The sequence below is a fragment of the Aquarana catesbeiana genome, linkage group LG12, assembly GCF_042186555.1.
Source record: "Aquarana catesbeiana isolate 2022-GZ linkage group LG12, ASM4218655v1, whole genome shotgun sequence".
Classification (NCBI taxonomy): domain Eukaryota; kingdom Metazoa; phylum Chordata; class Amphibia; order Anura; family Ranidae; genus Aquarana; species Aquarana catesbeiana.
The window spans coordinates 19,785,998-19,800,712 of record NC_133335.1 but is presented as its reverse complement, the minus strand read 5'-3'; the positions used below and the strand labels follow the sequence as shown (position 1 = coordinate 19,800,712).

Below are 14,715 nucleotides of genomic sequence, written 5' to 3'. Positions count from 1 at the left end.
TACCAAAAATATGTAGCAGTATAAATTTTGGCCAAAATTTATGATGAAAAATTACTAATTTGCTAAATTTTATAACAGAAACTAAAAAAATAAAAATAGTTTTTTTTTACAAAATTCTCTGTCTTTTTTTATTTATGGCGCAAAAAAAATAAAAAAACCTAGTGGTGAATAAATACCACCAAAAGAAAGCTTGATTTGTGTGAAAAAAAAAGGACAACAATTTCATATGGGTACAGTGTTGCATGACTGAGTATTTGTCATTCAAAGTGTGAGAGAGCTGAAAGCTGAAAATTGGTCTGGGCAGGAAGGGGGTAGTGGTTAAAAAAGACAATCTCATTGGTATCGAAGAAGTGTTGTCACAGTTGCTATGAAGATAGAATCCTGTAGCATGGGAAGGGCTGTCCTGCAATCTAGTTGAGTAATGCATGGGTAAGGCGCATATGTTGTTTAGGTTACTTTCTTGGGCAAGAGCCAGGGAACATATATGGAAGATCCTCCTCCTAGGTGGACTATGCTGGGTGTCTGTGCATTGGGCTGTGAGTGAGCAGCTGTCCAGTTACCAAATGTCATCGGTAACAGATAATTGCGTTATCAGGCAATCCCCTGTCACCTGTTTAAACATGTCTCTGTGTATGGGCTCCTCCTATATGCTAGACCAGCCTTTCTCAACCTTTTGAAGACAGAGGAACCCTTGAAATAACTTTCTGATCTTAGGGCACCCCTGCTAAAAAATACTATATCTAAAATTCATGATACATTAGTGTGATGGTTAGTCAGAAGAATGCTCCTTACACTTGTGGACATTGGGATGAATTAGCAGCTTACAGATAGCTAAAAAGATCAACGGTGTCAGAGGGAACTTATCTGAGAGTCAGAAGTTGATCAATGCTCAAGGAACCCCTAGAAACCTCTGGAGGAACCCTGGTTGAGAAACCCTGTGCTAGACAGTTAATAGTATTATTCCTAATACGAGTTCTCTGACATGAGAGAAGGAGCAATGAACAGCTTGCAGAAACCTCTCTGTAAAAAGGAACTGTTAAATGGGGAAGTAAAAGGAGTCACTTTTGAGCACTCTCAAAATACCCATAGTAAAGAAAAAACCAACTCATACTAAAAAAAAAAAAACCTTCTTCTCATGAGCTGGCCAGCTGACCACTGGTCCTCTTCTGGGTACCCAAAAGAGTACCCTCTCTTCATACTAAAAAAAAAAAAATTAAAAAATCTCCATAGCTGGCCATCAAACCTCATTTGGGTAGAATGATAGCCAGCACCATCCAGACAATTTCCTGTGAGCCCAAGCTGTCATCGTTGCAGCATTAACTCACGGTACTCCTGTTCTGATCGTAATAGTGTGCGACTGCCGCTCAGTCTAGGAAGTTGGACCCATGATGTCATCGGACCAGCCATTAGTCTGCAAGAATAATTGTAGGGACACCCAGGAACAGCTCAAGTAGGTTTATCCCGCCCTTTAATTCAGCTAGGCAAGAAACACACGCAGTTTAATGCAAGTGTATTGCATACAACAAACAAAAAACATATGCTCATCTGAGCCACCAACTAAAATGATGTTGGTTCCTGACAAACGTGGTGCTTTCTAATAGATCCCCCCCCCCAAAAAAAAAAAAAGTATGTGTACATTTTCAGTGTTCTTCTGTCAGTAACCAGCCTTTTACTCAGCAGCAGGTTATCAAATAGCAAAGAGAGAGCCGTAGAGCCTCAGTCAGCTCCTGTCTATAAAGACCTAATTAGTGAGGCCCAGCTGCCAGGTAAACTAATGCCTGGTACACATGATGAGATTATTGGACGATTGATCGCCCGTTTTTTTTTTTTTTTGCATGCTAATCTCATATCGAAAATAAAGAGTTTACTAAAGTTACGAAAATTCTCGTACGACAGAATAAAAATTTTGAAGTGATGTCATGTATTTTATTGTATTTTTATTGTATTCTCCAATGACAACTGTACTGATTAAACGAAAATCGGATGATCTGATATTGTACGAAAAAATCTTTTCGTGCTTGTCCCATTGGATAATATCGGGTAAATTCTCGTGATCGGCTCTCGAAAGCCGTGTACTAACGATCAGATTATCGTACGATCGCGTTGAAAGTTGTATTTTTTTTTTTGTACGATTTTCTGATTGTGTGTACGAGCCATTACATCTGGGACCGAAGGCTTTACCACAACCAAAGCTCTACAAAGCCTCCAGGATCCAACCCAAAACATTTTAAGATATGAAATAAACAAAGTTTGTTTTCTTCATAAGAGGTACAAATCCTGGAGCCCTTTACCATGTGTAGGTGAGAAACCTAGGTAACACATACAGTGAGGGAAATAATTATTTGATCCCCTGCAGATTTTGTAAGTTTGCCCACTTACAAAGAAATGAAAGGTCTATCATTTGTATCATAGGTGTATTTTAAATGATAGAGACAGAATATCAACCAAAAATCCAGAAAAAACACATGATACAAATGTTATAAATGGAGGCGCAGTTCAGTGAGTAAAATAAGTATTTGATCCCCAAGAAAAACATGACTTGGTACTTGGTGGAGAAACTCTTGTTGGCAAGCACAGAGGTAAGACGTTTCTTGTAGTTGGTGACCAGGTTTGCAAACATCTCAGGATGGATTTTGATCCACTCTTCTTTACAGATCTTCTCTAAATCCTTAAGGTTTCTTGGCTGTTGCTTGGCAACTCGAAGTTTCAGCTCCCGCCATATATTTTCTATAGGATTCAGGTCTGGAGACTGGCTAGGCCACTCCATGACCTTAATGTGCTTTTTCTTGAGCCACTCCTTTGTTGTCTTAGCGGTATGTTTTGTGTCATTGTCATCATGGAAGACCCATCCACGACCCATCTTCAGTGTTCTAGCTGAGGGAAGAAGGTTCTCATCCAAGATTTTACAATACATGGCCCCATCTATTGGCCCCTCAATGTGGCAAAGTCAGCCTGTACCTTTAGCAGCACAAAAACCCAAAAGCACAATGTTTCCACCTCCGTGCTTGACTGTAGGGATGGTTTTCTTAAGGTCATAGTCAGCATTTTTCTTCCTCCAAACACGGCAAGTCTAGTTAATGCCAAAGAGCTCAATTTTGGTCTCATCTGACCACAGCACTTTCTCCCAGTCCTTCTCTGAATCTTTTAGATGTTCATTGACTTTAGACGGGCCCGTACATGTGCCTTCTTGAGGAAGGGACCTTGCAGATGCTGCAGGATTTCAGTCCATGGTGGCGTATTATGTTGCTAATGGTTTGTTTGGTGACTGTGGTCCCAACTGCCTTGAGATCATTCACAAGCTCCTCCTGGTTAGTTCCGGGCTGATCCCTCACTTTTCTCATGATCATCCTTACCCCATGATGCGAAATCTTGCATGGAGCTCCAGACCAAGGGTAATTGATCGTTATTTTGTATTTCTTTCATTTGTGAATAATCGCTCCAACAGTTGTCTCCTTCTCACCAAGCTGCTTGGTGATGGTCTTGTATCCCATTCCAGCCTTGTGCAGGTCTACAATCGTGTCCCTGACATCCTTTGACAGCTCTTTGGTCTTGCCCATGATGGTGAGGTTTGAATGGAAGAAAGAGATTCTGTGGACAGGTGTCTTTTATACACATAACGAGTTATCGTTAGGAGCATCTTCTTAAACTGACAGGACTAATCTGTGTACCACATGAGCACCTACTGTAGCCAGTCTGTGGATCAAATACTTATTTTACTCACTGAACTGCAACTCAATTTATGACATTTGTATTGTGTTTTTTTCTGATTTTTTGGTTGATATTCTGTCTCTATCATTTAAAACCCACTTTCGATAAAAGTTATAGACCCTTCGTTTCTTTGTAAGTGGGCAAACTTACAAAATCTTTTAGGGGATCAAATAATTATTTCCCCCACTGTATACACCAGCTACAACCTTGCCAGCCAGTGCCTCACATTATATATAAAGCAGTTTAAAAAAAGTGGCGAGGGCTTAAGGGAGGGCAGGTGGTGGTGGTGGTGGTGGGAGGTGGGGGAGTTAAGCTGGAGTTCCACTGTAAATATCGTACGAAAACGGTCGTCCGAGGAAGGATCGTACGATATTCAGATCGTGTTTACGACCGTTCATCTGATATTATTCGATCGGACATACACGAAAATTTTCCTCGTACGATTTTTGTTTAGTCAGTATAGTTGTCGTCCGAAAATACCTTACAACACATGACATCACTTCCGATTTTTTTTTGTCTGTTGTACGAGAATTTTCGTGACTTTATTAGCTATTCAATTTCTACTTGCGACTATTTAAGCGAGAACGTTCGTACGATCGGTCGTACGATATTCGGAACGTGTGTACGAGGCATAACTCTGGTCATTGGTGTACATAAGAGCACGCTCGCCTAGCAGTAAAAAGGGTCGCTGGTTCAAATCCCAACCACGACACTACCTGCCTGGAGTTTGCATGTTCTCCCTGTGCCTGCGTGGGTTTCCTCCGGGTACTTCGGTTTCCTCCCACACTCCAAAGACATGCTGGGAGGTTAATTGGATCCTGTCTAAATCTGTCTAGTATATGAATGTGAGTTAGGGACCTTAGATTGGAAGCTCCTTGAGGGCAGGGACTGATGTGAATGTACAATGTATTATTATTATGTATTATGTGTATTATGTATTATTATACAATGTATATGTAAAGCACTGTGTAAATTGACGGCGCTATATAAGTACCTTAAATAATAATAATAATAATAACAAAATTGCAACTGCATATGTGTTATACATTATTACTCATGATGGAAAGTCAATGGGAAGAGGAACTGTGTCAAAACAGAAATTAAGCAGGAAATGTTGAAGCATTTAGGGAAAGGAGAATCACTAACGTCAAAAGGTCCAACAACCGTTGGAATAATTGCTCAACACTTCCTTGAGAAGAGTAAATAGTGCGTTTGTTTGAAATGTGCCTGTATGAGAGTGTTTGTGGGATGAATGAAAACAAGTGTCCCTCAGTGCTGCTTAATGGAAGTCTCTGGTTCCATTAAAAATTGATAACGTACAAACTGCTATACAAAGCACTTAGTCATTCAAAGCTCGCTTCCAGCCAAAATTTATTTATTTTTTATTGTTAGCAAAGTGATATAAAGAGTTATAGGCCCTGTCAGGTTTTTAATGCTGTCTGGGTCTCTGGTGGAAAGATTTTCCCTACCACTTCCTTCCCCGGTTATTAAAGTAGAACTATAGGCAGAACTTTTTTTTTGTCTATTTTGGATAGAGTAAGGGAGGGTTATCCCCTGTAAGATTTTTTTTTTCTTATCGTCATCTGTGTCCCATTGCAAAGATTTCCCTTCACTTCCTGTCCCATAGCCAAACAGGAAGTAAGAGTAAATCCCTGCAAATTAAGGGAATTCCTTGGGGACTTCCCAGTGTCCCCATTGGAAGATTTATCCTCTATTACTTTTCTGGGGACAACCCAAAATGTGTGATTTTCTTTTACTTTCACTGATAATGGTAAACAGAACAAATAGAGAGGGAAGAGTTGCCACTTTTTCTTCAAGCCAAACCCGAACACTTTAGAAGCACAGTAAAGTATACATTATAGCAGTGATGGCGAACCTTGGCACCCCAGATGTTTTGGAACTACATTTCCCATGATGCTCAACTACACTGCAAACTGCATGAGCAGCATGGGAAACGTAGTTCCAAAACATCTGTGGTGCCAAGGTTCACCATCACTGCACTATAGGATTGTATACCTGGGATATACAATCCTGGGACACCTTTGGGCACAACAAAGAGAATAGTAACGTGGCACACATAGTGCCCCCTCACCCTCCTGTTAAGCCTTGTTCAAAGACACATTCCTGTCTTAATAATGTGTCCGGGTTTCCCCGCATCCAATTCGCATAGCAGGAGATTATGCCGGGCTCTCTATGGAGCCAGTTCACACATCTACGCGGCGGCTTCGGTGCAAATTGCACAGGAGTCCTGTGCATCTTCTGGTCCATTTCAGGTCCGAACACAGCCCAAAATCAATCCTGAAACGGTGAATGGAGACGCACCGGACCCCTGTGCTGCGGTGTGAACCCAGCCTAAAAGCAGAGTCTTCCATTTATCATACATATTTAACTACTTCCCGCAAAACGGCGTCATTGTACGTCAGTACTTTGACGTAGAATACCCCGGTATTTTCTTCAGCGGCGGGCGGTCTTCTTTCAGATAAAAGTAGCCGCCGCAGCGGATTCGCCGTGAGATCACTTTTATCGGTGGCTGGAGAGGTGCCCCCTCCCTCTCGCTGCACTCCGGTCATCTCCGCCGCTTACCGGAGCCGTCGGTAATAGATCCGATCCTTTCCCCTCAGTAGCATGTAGCCTAGTGAGGGAAAGATGGCCCCCGTTCGACTCCATAACATTGGATGACGGAAGTGACGTCAAACGTCACTTCCGCCCAATGGTCTTAAAGGGAATTTTTAAATTTTTTTTTGAAAAGACATTTATTTATTTTTATCGCATTTGAAGCGGGGTTCCACCCAAAAATGTAACTTGCGCTTTAAGTACTTGTGACACATTTGGCATGTCATTTTTCAGCGGGGGGGGGGGGGGGGGGGAGCGGGTACCTAGTTTTCACAGGTACCCAGCTCCCACTTCCTCCCCTGGCCCTGCGGCACCGGAAAGAAGTTCACCTCTCCCCCCTCCCTCCCTGCAATCTTCTGGAACATGTCACAGGTCCCAGATGATTGCCCGGCTATTCACAACGCGCAACGCCAGCGCCGCAGAGAGGCGGGGGAGAGGAGCGAGGCTTCGGGCGGCCGCATCGCTGGATCGTGGGACAGGTGAGTGTGTGTTTATTAAAAGTCAACTACACTTTTTGAAGCTGCTGACTTTTAAATTGGTGGAACTCCACTTTAAGTGTAAAAATGAGATCTGAGGTCTTTTTGACCCCAGATCTCACATTAAAGAGGTCCTGTCATGCTTTTTTTTTTCTTTTACAATGGATGTTTACATTCCTTGTAAAAAGTGTCCCAATTTTTTTTTTTTTTAAAGGACATTGTAAAAATAAAAACAAAAAAAAAAAGAGAGGAAAGTGCACCAAAAATGAACCACGTCCATAAATCATTGAGGACACAAAATAAGGTAGTACTGAGTATTACCAGGGAGGCGGACTTTTTAGGCTAAGAAACAGTGGAGAAGATATAGCAGTATAAAAAATATAAATTTATTGAAAAATACAGAAATCTAAAAAAACAATGACAATTGTAACATATAGCATCTATGATTATTGTGCAGTGAGCCCTTGCATGTCTACGCGTTTCACCATTAGGCTTCCTCAGGACATGGCCAGGACATGGTGCAGTGTATTGCTGTCTCCCAGGGGCACGCTGGATTATTTGTATCCTGAATATGCAGCGATGGGATTGTATTGAGCCTTCAGCATTGCTGATAATAAATCCAGGATCTAATTGGTGCATCCGGTGTTGGCCCTCCTCCCTCTAATGGCTGCTCCCATAATTAGGAATATTGTTTACATGCCCCTGCATATCTAATATACTTTCTTACTGCTGATTGAACGTTCTCATTCTACCGTGACTTGCATGATTTTGCATTTCAATTTAAGATAGAGAGACATATTCCCTTCTCTGTCTCATCTGTTAACCTTGGCCGTGTCCTGAGGAAGCCTAACGGCGAAACGCGTAGATATACAAGGGCTCACTGCACAATAATCATAGATGCTATATGTTACAATTGTCATTGTTTTTTAGATTTCTGTATTTTTCAATAAATTTATATTTTTTATACTGCTATATCTTCTCCACTGTTTCTTAGCCTAAAAAGTCAGCCTCCCTGGTAATACTCAGTACTACCTTATTTTGAATCCTGTAAAAAATAAAAAGTAAAAAAAAAAAAGATTTTAAGCGCCACGTCCCGCCGAGCTCGTGCACAGAAGTGAACGCATACGTAAGTTGCGCCCGCATATGAAAACGGTGTTCAAACCACACAATCAAAGTGTTAACTGTGTGCCTAACAGACTAACGTGTAATATGTGCGGCTTTTACTGAACAATGTGGTTGTTTTTTCTCCCTGCTTCGCAGGAGAAAAAGACTGCCACGTCGCTGCTGTTTGTAAAAAGCCCTGTGTTGTTAGTAAACACAGGGCTCTGTTCTGTGATTGGCTAAGCCAATGATTTATGGCCTGCTGACTGACTTGTGCTGTACCAAATCACAGCACAGATGGGGCAGTGGGTGCACACACGTGTCCCTTACCCAGAATTGCTGTATCAGGTACATGTACGTGATCCAGCGCAGAGTGGCTGCCCTGTCGCAGTATTTTTGCAATGGCCCTGGTGCTCAACCTGCAGCCCTTTGGTATATGATATGCGGCCCTCGGACCTCAGCAGTCTGTAGTGGGAACATTGATTAGAGTAATGGAATTGATCTCTGCTAGCCTCATGTAACATGTTCCCTATTTTGTATTGTCTTCTGCAGCATGTCCCCAGCCAACAATGAATCCTGTCCTCACTCTCTGACCCTCCTTTCCTCTATTAGGTCTCCAGTCTCTGACAGTCCTCTCAAGCATTTACATATATTAAACATTAGGTGTGGCCCTTTGGTGATGTCAGGGGTCGCATTTGAGGTCCCCTTTAGCTCATAAGTTGACAACCCCTGAGTTAAAGTGTTGAAGCCAGAGGTTTGGCACAATAGCCAGGCAACTAGAGTTTTCAGGATCAGTTATTCAGTTCACCAGTGGCAGCTTCCATGTTTTTCCTTGTCCATCAAATTTTTTTTTACCGAGGTTCCAATTTTACTTGCTAGGATGAAGGTCAAAGGGCTATAGAAATCTAGATTACCTCCACAATCCTTCTTCTTTTTGTCATTTCAGTGTCCTAAATGAGTATAGCTGAAGAATTCAAACGCTTTGTCCAGATGTATACGAAGCCTGCCCATCCTCTAAGACTAAAAGAGTGGCTGATACTTCAGATCGACAGCGGCAAGTACCCCGGCCTTCACTGGGAGGACGAGCAGAAGACAAGGTTCAGAATCCCATGGAAGCACGCTTCCAAACAGAACTATAGTGAGGAAGAAGATGCAGCTTTATTTAAGGTAGACCAACCCCAGCACTTTAGAAGTACCAGATTTACCTGGTCACCACAAAAATTAAAGGTGAACCACATAATGTATACTAATGACAGGATCAGAGAAAGATCATGTGATCATTGCTCCAGCATTTTCTCTTGAGTCTGAATACCAAAGCTATTAATGATGGAACCAAGAGCTAAAAATTATTGCAGCCTTTTATGGTATTTTTTTTTTTTACGTAGCTCTCAAAACATAAAAAAAAGTCCTCAGACCACTGTGGTCATGTCTCCATTGCTTCTACAGGCCTGGGCGATGTATAAGGGGAAGTTCCGAGAAGGGTCTTCAAAGGCAGATCCTTCTGTATGGAAGACCAGACTCAGATGCGCACTCAACAAGAGCCCTGATTTCCAGGAGGTCCCGGAGAGCTGTCAGGATGCAGGGGAACCCTACAAAATCTACAGGATTGTGTCCGAGCCACAAGACAGTAGCAGTAAGCAATTTACTGTATATGGACAAGAGGAAGGTCCTGAGATCTCCTGTGACCAGCCTGGAGTATAGAGTCGGGCTATAACATGCAGATAATGCTCAGATAATGCTGACCGACAACCAAATAGCTGCATACACAATATTGGTGATTCTGTTCAGCCAGTCCTGTGATTCCCTCAGCCCTGACGCAGCAGATAACCATGAGAGTATCACCACTTGACTCATGTACTGATATGCCACATACACACGATCGGAAATTCGGCCAACAAAAGACCGATGAGAGCTTTTGGTCGGAAAATGCGACCGTCTGTATGCTCCATCGGACTTTTGCTGGCTGAATTCCAGCCAGCAAAAGATTGACAGCATGTTCTCAATTTTTCGGTTGGAAAAAGTTCCTATCCGAAAATGCGATTGTCTGTAGCAATTCCGACGTGCAAAATTCCTACGCATGCTCGGAAACAATTCGACGCATGCTCGGAAGCATTGAACTTCATTTTCTCAGCTCGTTGTAGTGGTGTACGTCACCGTGTTCTTGACGGTCGAAAGCGAACTTTTGTGTGACCGTGTGTATACAAGCCAAGCTTGAGCGGAATCCCGTCGGCAAAACCCTGATCGTGTGTACGCGGTATTAGTGTTAAATTCCAGTCTTTATTTTCTATATATAGCGGGTAAGAGTTAGAACTATATTTTAGTATTGTTCATGACCTGGTTGGATAGATTACCTCTCACATTTTGTCTGACATCCATCACCTGGACAGGAAGTGGAGGGATGTCTCGTTGGCAGGGGAGCCACTCTTCCCCACTCTACAAAAAGCTCTAGTGCTTTCTGCATTCCCACTGGGGGATCTCCCTCATTCCTCTTCTGTTTGACACCCGTTAAAAAAAAAAAACAGGAAACAAAAGGGATATTTCCCTCATGGAGTGAAAACCTGATTAAGCCTTTCTCCAAAACAAACTTTTGACTAGAGTTGGGCTTTAATAGAGAAGTAGGACCAAAGTGTTTTTGGCCCAACTTCTGGGGATCACAGGAGTGCACTTTGTTCTGCTCTGCTGTGACCCGTATTCAGCCGACAGGGGCTAAAGCCTGCTGTCCGCTGATGCCACGCCGGTCCAGACTCTGGAGAGATACCGTCCTTAATGTTGGGATCCACCAAGATGCCTGGACTGGCAGCTGGCTCATCTGCTCAGTGATCTGCTGGGAGACTGAGCCAATCGCTCCCACCCCCTCTACAGCCCAGCAATCCAGTGAGCGCTGGAGGGGCAGAGCAGAGAGCCGGTGACTGATAGTCACCGGCTCTCTGCACATTGAAGACCAAGAACTGAGCGATCAGTGGTGTTTGGTCACCCAGTTCTTGGTGTAGAGGTGGAGGGGAGGACAGATGCAGCATCGGGTCAATGCTGCATCCACCAGGTGAGTATAAATGTTACTGTAAGATGGTGCATGTGCTCCCTCCTTCTGTCAGCAAGCTCCCATTGTTAGCTGAACAGCACTCTGCCATGCATTACAACCCTGACTGACTCACACTGCTGCATATGAGACGGTCATAAAACTACAGGAAATAATTTAAAAGAGTAGTATGGGAATTTTTTTTAAATCATGCTTACCTAGGTGGATGCAGCATGCTGCATCTGTTCCCCGCCAGCTCTAAGACTGAGAACCGAGTGTTCAAACACCATCAATCGCTGGGTTCTCAGAGCTCCCTGCGCAGAGAGTCACCGGCTCTCTGCTCTGTCCATCCCCCCGCACTCACTGGAGCGCTGGGCTGTGGAGGGGGCATAAGCAGCCGACTCAGGCTCTCAGCGGCTCGCGGAGAGGCTGAGCCACGTGCCGGTCCAGGCATGTGGGCGGATCCTGATCTGGACTTTTCCCAAGCCTGGACCAGCTCTGTAAAGCCAGCCGATAGCGGGCTTTAGCCCCACTGTCTGCTGAAAACGGGTCACTGGAGTGCAGGACGAACTGCACCCCTGTGATGCACAGGAGAATTACAGCCACACAAGGTTTGGCTGTACTTCTCCGTTAAAGGGAATCTGTGGCCAGGATACAGATATTCAATTTTTACATATTCTTAACAAGCATAAATAAGCCGTAAACAAGTCCCCAGTGACCTCTGTAACTGCATGCTTTGTGGATAAATTCATCCTCAAAGTTCACAGCAGTTCTCAGCTCACCCTGTGCACTGTGAAGGTCAGTACTTTGACCTAATCATGTTTTGCTGCTGTCTGTGATTATGGTTACAGGTAGGCTGGTCATAGGGATTATCAGTGTGCTACGCCTTCATTTTCCAAACACAGACTGGACCTAGAGTGCTAGTGAAGTCTACAAGGAGTTCTATGACCTACCTACCTCTATTGTCTTGGCAATGGTGCCTAGATCGCAAGACTGGCTGAACAAAATTGCTAATGCTTTGGCCCTAAAATTCAGCTTGCATATATTTTTTAAATGTTCTATATTAACAAACCCATTAGAGTAGAGTGGTGTTGTGATGGCTCCTTTGTATTACAGATGAGCCATACAAGGAAAGGTCTATGAGCCCTGCCAATGAATGCCCTCCAAGCTCTCCAGAAGACAAACTTCAGGTGATTATTCCTCTACAATTACATTCATGATATTCTGCACAATTTGGCATTTTCTTTAAGTTTCTTTAATTTTCTTTTTACTCGTCTTAAAGATTGTGGAACCGAGGAGAGGAGGATTTTCAGACAGCAATAGTCCACCAAAACTACTGAGGTTGGAAAGCCACCAGATCTCAACAGATACAGGTGTGTAGAAATTTGTAATCTTTTTTTTTTTTTGGAGGGGGGGGTATCATTGAAAGAAAGTTGGGGTTGGTGTCCCCCAACAATCCTGTTTTCAGCAGTACAAATCTGATGACTTTTGTCTGCTGTACCATGTACTTGCATGAAAAAGTCTCCTGTTCTCTTTGTATTGCTTCCTTTGTGTAAAATCCAGCCAGTCCTGCCAGTCCCTCAGTTTCCCTATTTAAAAACTGACCACACTAGGCATAAAAGCGCAGCGTGGTCAGTTATTATGGCTGTGCTGAGAACTCAGCCTGCTCTCCTCCAATGATTAGACTTCTGCTGACACGTCCGCCCCCCTGCACAGCCATTTACTGGAAAGACCAGTGTACTGCTGTTTCTCCTCCCCTATCTAAGCTTTTTTCGCAGCTGAGAACAGAGGGAATGTGATCACTTCTTAAAGGGGTTGTAAACCCTCGCGTCATAGAATGCATTGAGGTCAAAAATCTCTTGTAATTCACCAGCCCCCCTCTATGCTGCTGGAGAACGGAGCACAGAGCGGGACTGCAACAGCTGCTGGAGGGAGGATTCTAACTCTTACCTCCCTCCAACAACAACCTGATGTGGGTGGGAGAAAGTGGGCAGAACAGGCGCTGGCAGAGACAAAAAAACGTACTCCCGGCAAGTAGAAGAGGAGGTGAGGGTGAGCGGAACCCACTGGCGACCTCATCTGTGATCTCAGCAGTAGCAGCCCCTCCATAGAGGGCACACAGGCGTCGCTTCCCCATCCATGCGTCCATCCCCCTGATCTACATATGTTTTTCGAAGCACCTGATTAGAGCCGGAGGCTCTAATAGGCTTCAAAAAAGGGTGGACTCGGAGCGCAGAGCATTGCGCTCCGAGCTTACCCAGTTTGTGTGACCATAGCGAATACATTTTTGCTATTCTCACACTAAAGATACTCCCCGCCAGGGGCGGACTGACAACTCATGGGGCCCCCGGGCAAAAGGGGATTATGGGGCCTTCAGGCAATAGGAGATTATGGGGCCCCCAGGCAATATATTATGGGGCCACACAGTGTACGCACACACACATACAGTATACACACACAGACACACAATATACACACACAGTATACACACACAGAATACACATACACACACTGAAAAGGTACTGGAGAGGCGGGGCAGCTATAATCTTTTTCAGATTTTTACATACTGTCCCTGGTTTTATAGAGGCTGGCAACCCTGATGGGGCCCCTTAGTAGCATGGGGCCCTCGGGCAGTGCCCGATTGGTCACTCCGCCCCCTTCTCCCCGCTAATCAGGAGGCAGGTCTGTGAGATCTGTTTCCTGATTGGCCAAAGCATCAGGCGATCCTATTGGATGCCTAGAGGTTTGGCGGAAGACACACGGCAGAGGAAGCTGGAGGAGTGGACACCGGAGCCGCCGTGACCGCTACCCACACTCCAGGAGAGGACACCACCGCAAGTAAGTTCTTGGGCTGGACCGCCCGCAGGGGGGGGGGGGTTTGTTTGTTTGCCACCCCCCCCAAAGAAGAACCCACCACCCGCCACTGGATCTCAGGCGCCATTCCTACCGTAGCTGGTGCGATTGGGGAGGTGGGAGATTTAACATAGGAAGACGTTCTGCCTTCTCTAGGACGACAGAGGGGACATATGGGCTTTCTCAGAAAACAGAGGCACACATCGCAGAAGCAGTAATTAAGTAAGAAGGTGCTTGAGGTTGTTGTCCTTTACTTTATATTGAAAGGGTAGTTACTCTGTTTAGGAAGAAATGTATTTAAGCCACTGGTAATATATCTTCTCAGTGCTGTATCATCCATGGGTGCAATGTGTGCACACGGACCTTAAGGGAGGAGGGCCCACTGTGCCATCGGTGCCCGTTCACACCAGAATGCAGTGCGGGAAACCTACGTTGCATGCGCATTTCCCACACCGCATTTAAAATGCACTGCAGTTACGATCTGCAGTGGGTGTCAATGTTAACTCAATGCCAAACGCAAGTCACGAACGCAGTGTGTTTGCCTGCACCGGATCACATGCTACAGAAGCACCACTTGATCTGGTTGCAGTGCGTTTTTAAAAGCAGTACTACTTTTGGTGTGGTCCAGTGTGATTCAGCCCATTCAAAACGAATTGGCGCAAACCACACTGCACTGCACCGCATGTGAATAGCGGCGCAATCCCTGGTGTAAACCGGCCATCACATATTACACGACATGGGAAGATGACGGTTCTCATTTTTTTTTTTTTTTGTATGTGGAAGGAGTCAAGTGGGCCACACATCACAGTTAAACCCTTGCCTGCTGGAGGGGAAGCCCAGTCGGGGGCCAAACCCCACAGCTGCCAGTCGCATTTATACTATATAACCAGCGGGTGCTACCGAAAACACCCGCTAGTTACTTGATAGCTGTCACCCGGAGAGGAAGGG

The 14,715-nt window shown here is 44.5% G+C and overlaps 1 protein-coding gene across 3 annotated transcripts in view; it reads left to right on the top strand.

The window, feature by feature from the left end:
* Positions 1 to 14,715, top strand: part of LOC141113951 (interferon regulatory factor 4-like) — a 52,665-nt gene that overhangs the window by 19,081 nt on the left and 18,869 nt on the right. For all 3 annotated transcript variants that reach the window (XM_073607329.1, XM_073607327.1, XM_073607328.1), the window contains exons 2-5: positions 8,845 to 9,065; positions 9,345 to 9,531; positions 12,031 to 12,104; positions 12,197 to 12,287. In XM_073607329.1, the coding sequence (XP_073463430.1) occupies positions 8,853 to 9,065; positions 9,345 to 9,531; positions 12,031 to 12,104; positions 12,197 to 12,287 (565 nt within the window). In that variant the 5' untranslated portion in view covers positions 8,845 to 8,852. The remainder of the gene's footprint in view (positions 1 to 8,844; positions 9,066 to 9,344; positions 9,532 to 12,030; positions 12,105 to 12,196; positions 12,288 to 14,715) is intronic.